This window comes from Bufo gargarizans, chromosome 2 (genome assembly GCF_014858855.1).
Source record: "Bufo gargarizans isolate SCDJY-AF-19 chromosome 2, ASM1485885v1, whole genome shotgun sequence".
Classification (NCBI taxonomy): Eukaryota; Metazoa; Chordata; class Amphibia; order Anura; family Bufonidae; genus Bufo; species Bufo gargarizans.
Genome location: NC_058081.1, coordinates 203,343,520 through 203,362,146, shown reverse-complemented (window position 1 = coordinate 203,362,146; position 18,627 = coordinate 203,343,520). Strand labels below are relative to the sequence as shown.

General features: G+C 45.9%; 1 protein-coding gene across 1 annotated transcript in view; it reads left to right on the top strand.

Annotated features, from left to right (window-relative positions):
* Positions 1-703: 703 nt before the first annotated feature.
* LOC122929742 overlaps positions 704-18,627 on the top strand; it is an 88,143-nt gene continuing 70,219 nt past the window's right edge. The window contains exons 1-4 of the mRNA XM_044283415.1: positions 704-805; positions 4,535-4,630; positions 17,542-17,652; positions 17,748-17,867. Of these exons, the coding sequence (XP_044139350.1) occupies positions 719-805; positions 4,535-4,630; positions 17,542-17,652; positions 17,748-17,867 (414 nt within the window). The 5' untranslated portion in view covers positions 704-718. The remainder of the gene's footprint in view (positions 806-4,534; positions 4,631-17,541; positions 17,653-17,747; positions 17,868-18,627) is intronic.

Sequence of the window (18,627 nt, the reverse complement as noted above, 5' to 3'; positions counted from 1 at the left end):
GAAGTGTCTCATAAATGGAGAAAGAGGCATTTCTCTAAGAAGATGTTATACAAAAGTTTCTTACATTGGCTTGTCCAATTTCTGCACAGTTTTGTTGAAATGACAGTACCCATTTAAAATAAGTGGATCTAAATCCTCTTTAGCAATAAGGGCAGAATTTGCAACAAATACAAAATCTCAGCACTACTTATTTTTATTAGTTGACACCTAGTTTATGATTGTATGTACCACATACCACATGAATTCCAGTAAAAATAGAACTGAAACAAGTTAAAGCGTTTTGTTTGGCCTAGGATCCAACAATCCCAATGGTTGGAACCCAAGCCCAGTTAAAAAAAAAATCCTCTCAGCTGTCTGCTTTCCCTCACTCCTTCCCCATTCCTGACCCCTTCTACTCCCCAGAAGTGGCTTGGTCTTGTTCCTGTTGCGGTCAATCACTGACCTCAGCAGTGCTGTTCTCACACACATGACCACTTAGGTTAGTGATTGGCTATAGCTAAAAGTGTCCGGGAATGGGTATTGCGGAAATGGTGGGGGTTGTGGACAGGTGAGAGGTTATTTTCTCTTAAACTAGGAACTGGTTCTAACCATTAGGGTTCTTGGCTCCTAGGCCTGACAACCCCTTTAAATCTATAGCAAAGAACATAACAATATGCTATGGAATGGGATTTACTTGTATTTGTCTTGTTCCATACAGAGTGGTCTTACTCCTCTGCACATGGCAGCTTTTGGTGGAAATGTGCAAGTAGTAGAAATGCTTCTGCGTTCACACTCAATCGGCACCATCAATTTAAGAAGCATTAAGGTATGATTTATAATGGTATTTTTTAAATATTTTGCTCTACTTGTTGAACTGGTATTCAATATAATATTATTGAAGGCTAAATATGATGAATTTTGTTCACCGGCTCTACTGGTTTGTATCTTTGTAATTTATGAGGATCCCATTGTGCATAGGTTGCACAAACATTATCTATTGCGGGTACTGTAACAGGAATAAATAATGTTAGAATTCCAGGAACAGCATTAGGGTCATTATCTGGGGCACCTAGCTGGATTTAGGGAATATCAGAAATTTTATGATAAAAATTTTATTTAACTAAATGTAAAAATACTTGTATATCTAATTACATAGCCTTCTTTTAAAGGGTCACTAACTTTTCCCAAAACTTTTCATATGTCATAGAGACACATCAAAAGTTTAGATCGTTGGGAGTATGAGCACCGAGACATCCACCAATCTCTAAAATGAGGGGACAGTAGTGCACACATATTGCCCTCTCTTTGCTGTACTGCTCCTCTGCAGCAAGGAGAAAGAGAGCAATATGTGCACTTTTGTTCTAGAGATTGTGGGGTCTCAACACTCAGACCCCCCAAAGATCTCCATGACATATAAAAAGTTTTTTTTAAGATTTAGTGACCCTTTAAAGGGGGTTATCCCTTAAATAATGTAAAAAATGAAAATCAGACATCATATACAGTTGCAGGAAAAAGTATGTGAACCCTTTGGAATGATATGGATTTCTGCACAAATTGGTCATAAAAAGTGATCTGATCTTCATCTAAGTCACAACAATAGACAATCACAGTCTGCTTAAACTAATAACACACAAATAATTAAATGTTACCATGTTTTTATTGAACACACCATGTAAATATTCACAGTGCAGGTGGAAAAAGTATGTGAACGCTTGGATTTAATAACTGGTTGAACCTCCTTTGGCAGCAATAACTTCAACTAAACGTTTCCTGTAGTTGCAGATCAGACGTGCACAACGGTCAGAAGTAATTCTTGACCATTCCTCTTTACAGAACTGTTTCCGTTCAGCAATATTCTTGGGATGTCTTGTGTGAATCGCTTTTTTGAGGTCATGCTACAGCATCTTAATCAGGTTGAGGTCAGGACTCTGACTGGGCCACTCCAGAAGGCGTATTTTCTTCTGTTTAAGCCATTCTGTTGTTGATTTACTTCTATGCTTTGGGTCGTTGTCCTGTTGCAACACCCATCTTCAACAGCAACAGCAAAGCAGCCCCAAACCATGATGTCATCCGGAAAAACGGATCTGATATTTTCAAAGGTCTGAGCATGCGCAGAACGGGAAACCGGATCCGATTTTCCGGAACAATTGGTATCAGATCCGACATTAATACATTTCAATGGAAATGAATGCCGGATCCGGCATTCCGGCAAGTGTTCCGGAATTTGGAGTAAGGGCTTGTTCACACGCAAATTGCAGATCCGCAAAACACGGATGCCGCCCGTGTGTCTTCCGCAATTTGCGGAACGGAACAGAAGGCTCATTATAGAGATCTCTATTCTTGTCCGCAAAACGGACAAGAATAGGACATCTCATAATTTTTGTTGGGTCATGGGACGGAGCAATGGATGCCGACAGCACATGGAGTGCTGTCTGCATCTTTTGCGGACTCGTTGAAATGAATGGTTCCGTATATGTACCGTATACGGAATGTAAAAATGGCCCGTATACAGAACGCAAAAAACGTTAGTGTGAACGAGCCCTAAGAGTGACTGAACTGAAGACATCCTGATGCATACTGAACTGAATGCTTTCCATTCAGAATGCATTAGGATAAAACTGAAACGGTTTTAACTTTATCGCAAGTGTGAAAGTGCCCTAAGGCCCCTTTCACACAGACGAGTATTCCGCACGGATGCAATGCGTGAGTTGAACGCATTGCACCCGCACTGAATCCTGACTGTGCACACGAATGGTGATTTTCACGCATCACTTGTGTGTTGCGTGAAAATCGCAGCATGCTCTATATTATGCGTTTATCACGCAACACAGGCCTCATAGAAATGAATGAGGTTGCGTGAAAATCGCAAGCATCCGCAAGCAAGTGCGGATGCAATGCGATTTTCATGCACGGTTGATAGGAGACGATCGGGATGGAGACCCGATCATTATTATTTTCCCTTATAACATGGTTATAAGGGAAAATAATAGCATTCTGAATACAGAATGCATAGTACAATAGCGCTGGAGGGGTTAAACAAAAATATAATAATTAAACTCACCTTAATCCACTTGCTCGCGCAGCCGGCTTCTCTTCTGTCTTCTTTTTTGCTGTGTGCAGGAAAAGGACCTGTGGTGACGTCACTCCGGTCATCACATGGTCCATTACATGATCTTTTACCATGGTGATGGATCATGTGATGACCGGAGTGACGTCACCACAGGTCCTTTTCCTGCACACAGCAAAAAAGAAGACAGAAGAGATGCCGGCTGCGCGAGCAAGTGGATTAAGGTGAGTTTAATTTTTTTAAATTTTTTTAACCCCTCCAGCGCTATTGTACTATGCTATCTATATTCAGAATGCTATTATTTTCCCTTATAACCATGTTATAAGGGAAAATAATACAATCTACAGAACACCGATCCCAAGCCCGAACTTGTGTGAAGAAGTTCGGGTTTGGGTACCAAACATGCCGATTTTTCTCACGCGAGTGCAAAACGCATTACAATGTTTTGCACTCGCGCTGAAAAATCGTGCATGTTCCCACAACGCACCCGCACCTTTTCCCGCAACGCCCGTGTAAAAGAGGCCTAAGACAGCATGCCTGCTGACTGTTTTAGTATAGTTCTGGACTACAATATGGCTATACCTCCAAATCAATTAAAGATAAGTAATGCAATTTAAGTTATTATTTAAAGGGAACCTGTCAATAAAAAAACGGATACTAAGCTGTTAATAGTACCTTATAGTGCAGCAGAGTAGTTTCCTAATGCACTTTTTGATCGTTTAGCCGCCTCTAGCCTCCTGGAGAAATCAATGTTTTATTCAGCCGCTGCCCCCTGCTTCAAGTCAGGTTTGAAGTCAAGGGGGCAGCGACCTAGGCGTCTCGAATGCTGCTCTCCCCGCCTCCCGCCGCCTTTATTGACACGCCGGATCTCAGTGCCGGGACCGCGCTCCCAGCCCACATGCGCAGTAAAGGGCTGCTGTAGCACGATCCCGGCTCCGGCTTGTACACTCGGCCGGCTTCAGTTTTTCATTTCAAATGCGCATGCGCCCGCCAGCCTTACATACTAGCGCAGTTACAGAAGATGCCGGGCGCATGCGCATTTGTGAAACTGAAGCCGGCTGAGTGTATGAGCCGGAGCCGGGATCGCGCTACAGCAGCCCTTTACTGCGCATGCGGGCTGGGAGCACGGTCCCGGCACTGAGATCCGGCGTGTCAATAAAAGCGGCGGGAGGCGGGGAGAGCAGATTTCTCCAGGAGGTTAGATGCGGCTAAACGATCAAAAAGTGCATTAGGAAACTACTCTCCAGCACTATAAGGTACTATTAACAGTTTAGTATCCATTTTTTTGGTGACAGGTTTCCTTTAACATTTTATCTACATTAACTGTATTTGTAAACATCATGCCCAGTTTAACTATTAATATGCAAGTATAATGTGGCTAATAGTTTGTGTTTCATTAAAACAATCATGGTAAGTAGTTGCCAGACATATATATATATATATATATATATATATATATATTATATACACAGATATTTTTAATTATAGGACTTTACTCCCCTTCATGAAGCTGTTCGTGGTAGAAGTATTGAAACTGTTAAGCTTCTGATAGAAAAGGGAGCTGACACAAACCTGCAAGACCAGGTATGTGAGTTTTGAATAATTAAATATTTGATCAAAAAGGCTCTCAGTAATTATAAGTTGCTGTTCACACATCACTGTTATTGCTGATCATCTCTCTGCAGCAGCAGCTGTATATTGTATTAAACAGGATTTTTTTACAAAATCTATCAGGCACACCAGACAGGTCCGACACCCAGGACCCCTGCTGATAAGCTGTGCTTGGTATCTCAGCTCAGCCCCATTCACTTCACTGCAATTTGACCAATGAACATGATGATGTGCAAGACATTTTGTACCTGAAGAAGGGGTTAAACCCCGAAACGCGTTGTACCATTTTACCTGATTAAACAAGCATCGATATTACTCCAACTTTTGGGTGATTTTGCGCCGTGGGATTCTTTTATCTCTTTTATTTGAACCACTGGTCTTCTGCGGGATCCCAGGCATCCCTGAACAGGAGCATCCATCCCGGGCTGCACATCATCCGTTACAAGGAGTCTATGGGAAATCGTTCTATGTCCTCATTAGAGTTGTGCCTAAATTAGCACAACTCTATCAGGTGAGCCTCCCCAGTGGAGATACCTATTTTATACATTTCCTAACTTTATTACCCTATGGTGCGCCATTCTCTTTTTGTTCTCTAGTGGAACGACGCCTGTTTCCTGATATCAAATGGCGTAGAGCCGGGATAGCCAACCTGCGGCTCTCCAGCTGTTGTAAAACTACAATTCCCACAATGCCCTGCTGTAGGCTGATAGCTGTAGGCAGTCTTTGCATGCTGGGAGTTGTAGTTTTGCAACAGTTGGAGAGCCACAGGTTGGCCATCCCTGGCATAGAGCAAGGTGCGATAAGGCCGCAGCACTACTGCGAGCACTGGTGCCTTCTCAAAAACATAATCAGGGGGGTCCCGGGTATTGGACCCCCACTGATCAGATACAGATGACCTATCCAGAGAAAACCCCTTATATTCCAGTATAGCATCCCTTAGAAAACCTTCAAACAGTTTACCCACGATAGATGTTAGGATACTTTCACACTAGTATTTTTACTGGATCCATCATGGATCAGCAAACATGCTTCCGTCATGATAATACAACCGCCTGCATTCCTTATGAACAGATACGGTTGTATTATCTTTAACATAACCAGGATCCGTCATAAACACCACTAAAAGTCAATGGGGGACAGATCCGTTTTCTATTGTGTCATGCTCCACACCACACCGCGGACAGAAAAATGCTGCTTGCATCATTATTCTGTTTGTGATGGGGGATGCAACCAAACAGAATGGAATGCATTTTGTTGCACGCCGTTTCGTTCAGTTTTGTCCCCATTGACAATGAATGGGGACAAAACGGAAGCGTTTTTCCCTATGACGGATCTCAGCAGCGGAAAGGGAAAAGACAGATGTGAAAGTAGCCTTAGACTTACCGGCCAATCCTTTCCTGGCTCTGTTTTTAACCCCTTTTTGAATACTGGCACCACATTGGCTAAGCGCCAATCCTGTGGAAAAGACCCTGTCATTATACATTTCTTAAATATCAGAAAAAAGGTTCTGTCTATTACATTACTTAATTCTTTTAGGATACATGGATGTATGCCATCTGGACCTGGTGATTTGTCTATTTTTATTTTTTTAAGATGCTGCCGCACTTCTCCCTGTTTACTTTTACATTGTGCATTGTTCATTTGACATTTTATTTTCCTCAGTGAATACAGTGGATAAAAAAATATTTAATTTTCTTTCTACTCATCGCTCTCTGCAACTCCTCCCTCATCACTTTTTAATGGAACACTTTCATGTTTAAACTTTTTACCATTTATATATATCAAGAACATTCTGGGGTTACAGTAGTTGTGCCCTCTTTGACAATGAGCTTCTCTATCTCCAGCTTGGCTGTCTTTATCTGTTGTGACCCAGTGAGAGGTTTGCTCTGGGAAAACAGGTATTTTCCTCCCAGCATGTGCTGCTGGACAGATTTACAGCCAGGTGAGGTCAAATACCAGACCAGATTTTAAATGCCGTTCTATATTCGGCGCAGGTGCAGTGAGGAAGCTGGCAGGCGGCGAACGCTCTTCACTCACTGCGCCGTATACTGAACGGGACTGCGCAGGCGCGAGACTTACACTGCAGACAGGCCGGAGGTAAGAGACCAACGCTGCCTGGCCCTGTCAATCTAGTGTAGCAGGGCGTGGACAGAGGTGGGAGAACGGAGCCTCTAGGAGCAGGGGCAACGCCCCCCCTTTCTTCAAGAGGCTAATTAGCATATTATAAATGTTTGTTTTTCTCAGTAACGGTGGCAGGCAGTGAGATGGTACTAATATAGTTATGTTCAGCTGACATTAGCACATCGCTAATGTCAGCCAGCTTAATGCTCATTTTTCAGGTGACAGAAACCCTTTAAGTTTCCCAGTCTATATCTGGGTAGTTAAAGTCCCCCATAATAACGACCTCATTATGATTTTCCGCCTCATCTCTTTCCTTTAGTAGTAGATTTTCTGTGGTCTCTGTAATATTAAACCTCTAAGTGATTTATTATTGGTTTTCCCACCATGTATTTCTACCCACAGTGACTCCACATGTTCATTACCCCCACTTATACCTTCCCAGAGTGTGAGCTTTCAACAGGACTTCACATAAAGGAAAACTCTTCCCCCTCTCCCGTTTTCACAATCTTTTCACAATCTTTTCTAAACAGACTGTCACCCAGTCTATTAACCGCCCATTCATAGCTCTCATCCAGCCAGTTATTTCAACTGTGTCATAGTGTTCCTCAGACATTACATATTCCAGTTCACCAATTTTATTGGGCAGGCTTCTAGTATTAGTATACATACAATTATGAGGTTTATGGATATTTTTTACCCTACACTTTTCCTTATGAACTGTTTAATCCCTCCCTGCATTCCACCCTAGTTCTATTACTTAGCTGTAGGTCTTTATCTGCCTTCCCCTCCTATAATACAGTCCTGATCAAAAGTTTAAGACCACTTGAAAAATGGCAAAAAATCTTATTTTACACTGTTGGATCTTAACACGGTTCTAAGTAGAGCTTCAACATGCAACTAGAAGAAATGGGAGTGACACATTTTTTGAGCATTCATTTATTGAAAATAACGATTAAACTGAAACAGGCTGTTTTTCAGCTGATCCAAATTTTAGGACCACATTCCTTTAAAAGGCCAAATCTGTGCGAAGATGTGGATTCATTGTCATTTTCTGTCAGGTAGTCACACGTGATTGCAAAGGCAAAAAAACTCTCCCTTTTTGAACGTGGTTGGGTTGTTGAACTGCATAAGCAGGGTCTCTCACAGCGCGCCATCGCTGATGAGGTGGGACGCAGTAAGACAGTCATTTGGAATTTCTTAAATGATCCTGAGGGTTATGGAACAGAAAATTCAAGTGGAAGACCCAAAAACATTTCATCAGCACTGAGCCGGAGGATCCAATTGGCTGTCCGTCAAGACACTGGACGATCCTCGACCCAAATTAAGGCCCTTACTGGTGCTGACTGCAGCCCCATAACCATCAGATGGCATCTGAGACTCAAGGGCTTTAAAAACAAATGCCACAGAACTGCTCACTTGGACTTTGCAAGAGAGCACCAAACATGGGACATTCAAAGGTGGAAGAAAGTTTTATTCTTTGATGAGAAAAAATTTAACCTTGATGGTCGTGATGGTTTCCAACGTTACTGGCATGACAAGCAAATCCCACCTGAGATGTTTTCTATGTGCCACAGTGGAGGGGGCGCCATAATGGTCTGGGGTGCTTTTTCCTTCAGTGGAACAATGGAGCTTCAGGAAGTGCAGGGGCGTCAAACGGCTGCTGGCTATGTCCAGATGTTGCAGAGAGCATTCCTCATGACTGAGGGCTCTAGTCTGTGTGGTAACGACTGGGTTTTTCAACAGGACAACGCTACAGTACACAATGCCCGCAGGTCAAGGGACTTCTTCCAGCAGAATAACACCACTCTTTTGGCCCGTCCTGCGTGTTCCCCTGATCTAAATCCAATTGAGAACCTTTGGGGATGGATGGCAAGGGAAGTTTACAAAAATGGACAACAGTTCCAGACAGTAGATGGCCTTCGTGCAGCCGTATTCACCACTTGGAGAAATGTTCCCACTCACCTCATGGAAACGCTTGCATCAAGCATGCCGAAACAAATTTTGGAAGTGATAAACAATAACGGCGGAGCTACTCATTACTGAGTTCATGTTTTGAAATTTGGATTTTTGTTTTGAGGGGGTTTATTTTTTTTTGGGAGGTGTGGTCCTAAACTTTTGATCAGCTGAAAAAAAGCCTGTTTCAGTTTATTTGTTGTTTTCATTAAATTGAATGCTCAAAAAATGTTTTGTCTCACTCCCATTTCTTCTTGTTGCATGTTGAAGCTCTACTTTGAGCCTTGTTAAGATCCAGCCATGCTAAATATGATTTTTCAGCCATTTTTCAAGTGGTCTTAAACTTTTGATCAGGACTGTATAATTACCCTCCCACCCAGTCCTTAGTACTCCAACCTTATAACCATCTTTTCCCCTGAAACAGCTGCCCCTTCCCCATTGAGGTGCAGCCCATCCCTACGATAGAGCCTGTAGCCGATAGAGAAGTTGGCCCAGTTCTCCGGGAATCCAAACCCCTCCTTCCTACACCAGTTCTTGAGCCACTTATTAAACTCCCTCTGCCTTTCTGGTGTGGCTCTTGGTACTGGTCATATTTCAGAACATACTACCTTTTAAAGTCTTTGCCCTGAGCTTGCGACCTAAGTCCCTGAAATAATTTTTAAGGTCCCTCTACCTACCTCTCACTTTGTCATTGGTTCCAATGTGAACCATGACCGCTGGGTCTTCACCAGCCCCTCCCAGTAATCTTATCAACCCGATCCGTGATGTCCAACTCAAGAGCGAGGAAGACAACACACCGTTTAACGATCCAGGTCTTTGTGACAGATCGCCCTATCTGCACCCCTAATGATTGAATCTCCCACTACCAGCAACTGTCTGGCCTGCCCTGTTCTCCTTGTCCCCTGCTTACTGGAGATGACATTCTCCAGACTGGCAGATGAAGTGTCCGGCTGCAGCAGTGCTCTCCCTGAACTGACATCCCTGTCATCTGTCAACATTGCAAACTTTTTAGGGTGTGTCAGATCAGAGCTAGCCTCCCTGGCACTCTTCCTTCTACTCCACCTTCTGTTAGCTAGCTACCTCACTTTCCTGCCCCTCCATACTACCACCCTCTACTTCATCTATCACATTAAGTGTCTGCGCAGTAAGCAAGTGTCTGCACAGTGAGCACACAAGATCTTCTGCATTCCTTAAAAATAGCACACATTTCTTGGGTGCTTTATTAATAACTATGTGAATCCACTATGTGAAAACTTTTATCCAACTTTCTAGTATACTTTGTTCTGATGTTTTTTCATTTTGGATATATAAATTTGCTGTCAGTGCATGCGAACACACTTGTTTACATTTAGACTGCAAACGTATACATAGCTAGGCCTTCTCTTTCCTGAGAAGTACCGTAGTTAAAATATTAATCTACTGGCATTTTACAATTCAGTACTCAGTAGGTGCATTTACAAACAAAATCAGATGTTACAGAGAAGCAAAACTAATCAACGATTTAAACAATAAGGCTACTTTCACACTAGCGTTGTTTGAATCCGGCATTCAATTCAGTTGTTTGCCCGCCAGATCCAGAAAAACGTGTGAAAACTGATTACATTTGAATCCTGATCAGGATTTTGATCACAATGAAAAAATGCATTGGAAAAAACGGATCCGCCATTTATGAACTTTTTTTTTCACATTTTTCGGGTTTAACATGCAAAAGCCGGATCCGGTTTGACGGAACACACGGCACCGGATCGGGCGTTAATGCAAGTCAATGGGAAATAGGCCGGATCCGCCTGATCAGTCAGAAAGACTGAACTGAAGACATCCTGATGCATCCTGAACGGATTACTCTCCATTTAGAATGCATGGGGATAAAACTGATCAGTTCTTTTCCGGATTTGAGCCCCTAGGACGGAACTCAGCGCCGGAAAAGAAGAGTGAGCTCCCTGGTCTCAGGGGCTTATATTCTATGAAGATATAGGGATGACACAGAAGGTAAAATTGCCTGTTGTGTACAATGATCCAGCAAAGTAAATTTTATTATTGGAGGCTTTATTGCTTTATGACCTCTGTGCCAGTCCCCCTTTTTACCAAGTGACCCACATGCATAAATCAGCAATATCAAAATTAAAGGGGTCTCTGGTTTTAGAAAGAAACTAGACAACCCCATCTAAAATAAATGTCACGTACCGGCAGGACAGGTAGTGGATCCTCTGGACCAGAGAGGCGATGGCGCAGGTTGTACTAGAGGACCGGTTCTAAGCAGTTACTGGTCTTCACCAGAGCCCGCCACAAGGCGGGATGGATTTGCTGCGGCGGTAACTACCAGGTCGTGTCCCCTAGTAACAACTCGACCTCTCTGGCAGCTGATAAGGCGTGGTACACAGGGAGAAGGCAAGAGCGTAGTCGGACGTAGCAGAGGTCAGGGCAGGCGGCAAAGGTTCAAAGGCGAGTAGACGGTAGCAACGGGTTCGGCAACAGGCAAGGCAAACAAACACAGTGGAACGCTTTCTCTGAGGCACAAGGCACAAAGATCCGGCAGGAAGCTGTGGGAGGAGAAGGTATAAATGGGCAGTGCACAGGTGCAGCCTAATTAAGTCAGCACTGCCTCTCACAAACCTTAACCCTTAATATCCCTTTTGGACCAGGCACCAATCACTGGTGCACTGGCCCTTTGAATCTAAGAGTCCCGGCGCACGCGCGCCCTAGAGAGTGAGGACGCACACGCCGAGACACTGGAGTGCTGCCTGGGGGCATACGCTGTGAGCGCTCCGCGGCCAGCAGGGGACCCGGAGCGCTCAGCGTAACAGTACCCCCCCCTTTGGTCTCCCTCTCTTTTTGGTACCGAAGAACTTGCGGATGAGACTGCGGTCCAGGATGTTCTCCTCCGGCTCCCATGACCTCTCCTCAGGACCGCAGCCCTCCCAGTCGACCAAAAAAAATCTTTTTCCCCGGGAGATCTTGACAGAGAATATATCGGAGGTACCGGCGACAGGGGTGGGAGAAACAAGCTTGGGAGAAAAACGGTTAAAGACAGCAGGTTTAAGAAGGGAGACATGGAAGGAGTTATGGATTCGGAGGGAGGGAGGAAGATGGAGCTGATAAGAAACTTGATTGATACGACTCTTGATTTTATAGGGTCCCAAGAAACGAGGGCCCAACTTGTAACTTGGGACCCTAAATCGGATGTACCTAGAGGAGAGCCACACCTTGTCACCCGGGCGAAATTCCGGAGGAGATCTGCGTCTCTTGTCAGCTTGAACCTTCATACGGGCGGAAGCCTTGAGGAGAGCAGCGTGGGTTTCTCGCCAGATGGAGGAAAAATCCTGTACAAGACTGTCCACGGCAGGTACAGAAGAAGGAGTGGGAGACTGCGGCAGAGGTGGAAGAGGATGACGGCCAAAAACTACAAAGAAAGGAGACTTGTTAGAGGCAGAGGATTGTTTGTAGTTGTAGGAGAACTCCGCCCAGGGAAGTAGATCAGCCCAGTCGTCATGGCGTGAGGATACAAAGTGACGCAGATAGTCACCCAAAATTTGGTTCACCCGTTCTACTTGGCCGTTAGACTGAGGATGGTACGAAGAAGAAAAGTCCAATTTGATCCCGAGCTGAGCACATAGAGCCCTCCAGAATTTGGAGACGAATTGTACCCCACGATCCGAGACAATATGTTTGGGAAGGCCATGGAGACGGAAGATGTGTTGGAAAAATTGTTTGGCCAACATGGGTGCAGAGGGTAGACCGGGCAGGGGTACAAAGTGAGCCATCTTGGAAAAGCGATCCACCACGACCCAAATAACGGACTTGCCATGGGAGGAGGGAAGATCTGTAATAAAGTCCATGGCGATGTGAGACCAGGGAACTTCAGGAACGGGTGGAGGCAAGAGGAGGCCCGCTGGTTTCTGGCGAGGCGATTTATCCCGGGCACAAATCATACAGGCCTGGACGAAGTCCGAGACATCTTTCTCTAGAGAAGACCACCAGTACCTTTGGGAGATTAGTTGGAGAGACTTTTGCACCCCTGGATGACCGGCAAAAGGGGAGGCGTGGCCCCACTTAAGAATTCGCAGCCGCTGACGTGGAGGTACGTAGGATTTGCCAGGAGGAAGAAGGCGCAGGTCCACGGGAGCGACTGTTATAAGGCGTTCTGGAGGGATAATATATCGAGGAGTTAACTCGTCGCCCACCACATCAGAGGAGCGAGACAGAGCATCTGCCCTAATGTTCTTACAAGCCGGACGGAAATGGATCTCAAAATTAAAGCGGGCGAAGAACAGAGACCAACGAGCCTGACGGGGATTTAATCTCTGAGCAGACTGGAGATAAGCCAGGTTCTTGTGGTCCGTGAAGATGTACACAGGATGTGTGGCGCCCTCGAGTAAATGTCTCCATTCCTCCAGTGCCAATTTAATAGCCAGCAGTTCCCTGTCCCCAATGGAGTAATTTCTCTCTGCGGAAGAGAATGTTTTGGAAAAGAAGCCACAAGTAGAAATCTTGCCCCGGGAAGACTTCTGGGTGAGGACAGCTCCGGCTCCCACCGAGGAGGCATCCACTTCAAGAGAGAAAGGCTTGGTGGAATCTGGTCTAGAGAGAACGGGTGCAGAGGCAAAGGCGCATTTCAGGGACTGGAAGGCTTCCTCGGCTTGGGAAGGCCAGGATTTGGGGTTAGCTCCTTTTCTTGTGAGAGCCACGATAGGAGCTACCAGAGTGGAATAGTAAGGGATGAATTGCCTGTAGTAATTCGCAAAGCCCAAAAATCTTTGTATGGCTCGGAGACCAGAGGGGCGTGGCCAATCCAGAACCGCCGAGAGCTTGGCTGGGTCCATTTGAAGTCCTTGGGCAGAGATAATGTATCCCAGGAAAGGCAGGGAGGTCCGTTCAAAAAGACATTTTTCAAGTTTAGCGTACAGGCGATTTCTCCTAAGACGAGTAAGAACTTGTTGCACATGGACCCTGTGTTGATCCAAATTGGAGGAAAAGATCAGGATATCATCCAGGTATACGACCACGCAGGTGTAAAGTAAGTCCCTGAAAATATCATTAACGAATTCCTGAAAGACAGCAGGTGCGTTGCAGAGGCCGAAGGGCATCACCAAATACTCAAAATGGCCGTCCCTTGTGTTAAAGGCGGTCTTCCATTCGTCTCCCTCGCGGATACAGATTAGATTATAGGCCCCTCGAAGGTCCAATTTAGTGAAGATCTTAGCCCCTCGGAGACGATCAAATAGCTCAGAGATTAGAGGCAGAGGGTAACGGTTCTTGATGGTAATTTTATTAAGACCTCTGTAGTCAATGCAGGGGCGGAGGGAGCCGTCTTTTTTTGTCACGAAGAAAAAACCGGCCCCAGCAGGAGAAGAAGATTTTCTTATGAATCCTCTCTGTAGGTTCTCACCTATATAGTCGGACATGACAAGAGTCTCAGGAGGTGAGAGAGGATAAATTCTGCCCCGAGGTGGAGTAGAACCGGGTATCAGGTCGATCGGGCAATCATAGGATCGATGAGGAGGAAGGACCTCAGCTTGTTTCTTGCAGAAGACATCCACGAAGGAATGGTATGGCTTGGGCAGCCCAGAAGGCGGACAAACTTGCGGGTTCTGTTTGACCAGAGCAGGCTTGAGACAGCGGTCCGAACAGGAGGAACCCAAACGCAGGATCTCACCGGTGGACCAATTCAGGATAGGACTATGACGTTGAAGCCACGGCAGACCCAGGAGGAGTTCGGAGGAACAGAAGGGAAGGACAAAGAACTCTATAGTCTCGGTATGAAATATTCCGATGTCCATCTGCAGAGGCTGGGTACGGAACTACACGGTGGCAGAGAGTCTCTCACCGTTAACAGTAGAGATGAAAAACGGCTTGGGTAGACGGATTACTGGAATACGGTACTTGTCAACCAAGGAGGCGTGAATGAAGTTGCCAGCTGAACCGGAATCCAAGAAGGCGGCTGCGGAGAAAGAGGACTTGGAAGAGATGATCAACTGCACGGGTATGATGAGACGTGGAGAGGAAGAATCCACACCTAGCAACGCCTCTCCCACGTTTACTAGGTGCGAGCGTTTCCCGAACGCGGTGGACGGAGAGGACAATCTCTAAGGAAGTGCTCGGTACTGGCACAGTACAGACACAGGTTCTCGTTTCTGCGGCGGCTTCGTTCTTGCGGAGTCAGGCGTGACCGATCCACCTGCATGGCTTCCACGGCGGAAAGCCCAGTAGCGGGTTGAGGTGGACGCAGAAAAACGGGAGCCAGACGAGGAAAGCGTCTAGGACGAGCTTTTTCCTTTTCAAGGAGGAGTTCCTCTTGTCTTTCGGCGAAACGTTTGTCTATCCTAGTGGCCAGCAAGATGAGGTCACTAAGAGTGGAAGGAAGCTCACGTGCAGCCAGAACGTCCTTTACTTCACTATTAAGTCCCTTCTTGAAGGTGGCGCAAAGGGCTTCATTGTTCCAGTTCAGCTCAGAGGCCAGGGTGCGGAACTGAATGGCATAGTCACCCACGGAAGAACCTCCTTGGGTCAAATTTAGTAAGGCAGTCTCTGCGGAGGTAACCCGGGCAGGCTCCTCAAAAACATTCCGGAACTCTAGGCAGAAGCTCTGGACGGAAGCGGTGGCAGGATCTGCGCGGTCCCATAGTGGTGTAGCCCAGGCCAGGGCCTTCCCGGACAGCAAACTGAGAATAAAGGCTACCTTGGCTCGCTCAGAAGGAAACTGGTCGGACAGAAGCTCGAGGTGGAGAGAGCACTGCGACAAGAACCCACGGCACTGCTTAGGATCTCCGTCATATTTGTCTGGTAGGGACAAACGGATTCTGGAACCGGTGGCAACTGCAGGCGGAGGTGACGCAGCAGGAGCAGACGGAGGAGCTGGCTGTTGCTGAGAAGGCAGGAGCTGCTGCAACATAGCGGTCAGCTGGGCCAGCTGTTGACCCTGCTGGGCCACAATAGTGGTGAGGTCCGCTAGGCTTGGCAGGGGAACATCAGCGGGATCCATGGCCGGATCTTACTGTCACGTACCGGCAGGACAGGTAGTGGATCCTCTGGACCAGAGAGGCGATGGCGCAGGTTGTACTAGAGGACCGGTTCTAAGCAATTACTGGTCTTCACCAGAGCCCGCCGCAAGGCGGGATGGATTTGCTGCGGCGGTAACTACCAGGTCGTGTCCCCTAGTAACAACTCGACCTCTCTGGCAGCTGATAAGGTGTGGTACACAGGGAGAAGGCAAGAGCGTAGTCGGACGTAGCAGAGGTCAGGGCAGGCGGCAAAGGTTCAAAGGCGAGTAGACGGTAGCAACGGGTTCGGCAACAGGCAAGGCAAACAAACACAGTGGAACGCTTTCTCTGAGGCACAAGGCACAAAGATCCGGCAGGAAGCTGTGGGAGGAGAAGGTATAAATGGGCAGTGCACAGGTGCAGCCTAATTAAGTCAGCACTGCCTCTCACAAACCTTAACCCTTAATATCCCTTTTGGACCAGGCACCAATCACTGGTGCACTGGCCCTTTGAATCTAAGAGTCCCGGCGCACGCGCGCCCTAGAGAGCGAGGACGCACACGCCGAGACACTGGAGTGCTGCCTGGGGGCATACGCTGTGAGCGCTCCGCGGCCAGCAGGGGACCCGGAGCGCTCAGTGTAACAATAAAGAACTGGGGACTCATTTTTTAAGACAGTTGTTTTCCATGCCAGTCTTATGTGTGTCTGTACTGCTGGAAGAGCCACCAAAGTTATGTGGAGGTGCAGACCTCTACATAACTTTGGCGCTTCCTCCAGCAGGACGTGCGACAGACTTAAATCTGCATCAGCTCCTTTGCATAGATTTAAGCAATTTTCTACGCCAAAAACTTGCATAGAAAACTGCTCGCCTGTTCTATTCCCTGCCAATGCCACACCCCCTTTTATCGATCTGTTGGAAAAGTGGCGTGAGCAGGGGGAAAAAAAAATCACAGATTTTGACACAAATTGGCATGCGAACAAATCTGCGACTGGCTACAGCTGTCAGGTGTTGTGGACATAATTTCACTGCTGCAGCTAGGTAAATAGAGCCCGATCTGGAGAAACAGAGCGGTAGTGTAGAATCTGTCAGGTTAGGCTACTTTCACACTCGCGTTTTGGTCAGATCCGTCTAGGATCTGCAAAAACGGATCTGTTACAATACGTTTGTATTATCTGTAACAAAGCCAAGACAGATCCGTCATGAACTCCATTGAAAGTCAGTGGGAGACGGATCAGTTTTCTATTGTGTCAGAGAAAACTGATCCATCCCCATTGACTTACATTGTGTGTTAGGACGGATATGTTTGGCTCAGTTTCGTCAAGCGGACAGCAAAACGCTGCAGGTAGTGTTTTTGTGTCCACCTCCAGAGCGGAATGGTGACTGATCGGAGGCAAACTGATGCATTCTGGGCTGATCCTTTTCCATTCAGAATGCATTAGGGCAAAACTGATCCGTTTTGGACCACCTGTGAGAGCCAATGATGGCTCTCACAAACGGAAAGCCAAAACTCGAGTGTGAAAGTAGCCTAAGTGGTTGGGTTATCCAGTTTTCTCCAGAAGCCGGACAGCTCCTTTAACTGCACAGCTTTTTACCTGTTTATGCTTCTTTAAGATCAAAATACTAAAGAATCCTTCATTAAAAGTATGTTAGGGTCAAAGTAATGGTACACAACGTATTACTTCTCTTGATACCATAAAATATAAAGTAAACCTTTTTATATTTATTTTTCTGAATTATTCTTTCATTTTACATTATTTATTATTTATTTCAGTTGCGTTGTTTTAGAGGTGATCTTCATTATGGTAAGAAAATAAATCTGTGTGTATTTTGTAGGAGGGTAATACACCTTTGCACTTGGCTTCCTACTTGAGACCACCTTCTTTGTCTTCTGCCATATGCCAAGCTCTTCTAAAAGGAGGTTCAGATCCAAGCATCAAAAATTTGGTACGAATTAGATCATGAGATTTCAAATCAAATAAAAAGCTACTTTGCAGCCTAGTTCATCATGTTAATGTTTCTTGAATAAACCTTGTATGCAGGCAGAAGAGAATTTTATCCTTGCTGTGTTGAGAGGGGCAGCAATGGAGGGATGCAAGGATTCAGAACTTCTCATTTCACTTGCTCTCAAGCATCACCCTGACCTGTTGAGTCGAAACTCTGTAAGTACTACTGTGTAATACATTTATAGTAGTAATAGATCCTGCTCTATAGATCTTGTGCATCAAAAGCATTCCATCAATCCATACACATAAGCATAAAAAGTCAGTAAATCAGAAATTTTGTGCATTGTTCTTAAAGGGCTTCTGTCACCCCACTAAAGTGATTTTTTTTTTTTGGGCTGGTGAAATTAGTTATATTGCGATATATCACAATATAATTGTGTCACTTACTTTGATCCAGCAGTTTCTTCAAAAAACGAAGTTTTATCATATGTAAATTCGGTCTCTAACAGCAAGTAGGGCGGCTACTTGCTGCTAGCTGCTGCAGAAATCCGCCCTCTCGTCGTGTTGATTGACAGGGCCAGCCGGGATCTCCTCCTCCGGCCAGCCCTGTCGGCATTTCAAAAATCGCGCGCCTCTGTTGATTCGGCGCAGGCGCTCTGAGATGAGGAGGCTCGTCTCCTCAGAACTCCCTCAGTGCGCCTGCGCCGATGACATCACCGAAATAGAAGACGTCATCGGCGCAGGCGCACTGAGGGGGTGCTGAGGAGACGAGCCTCCTCATCTCAGAGCGCCTGCGCCGAATCCACACAGGCGCGCGATTTTTGAAATGCCGACAGGGCTGGCCGGAGGAGGAGATCCCGGCTGGCCCTGTCAATCAACACGACGAGAGGGCGGATTTCTGCAGCAGCTAGCAGCAAGTAGCCGCCCTACTTGCTGTTAGAGACCGAATTTACATATGATAAAACTTCGTTTTTTG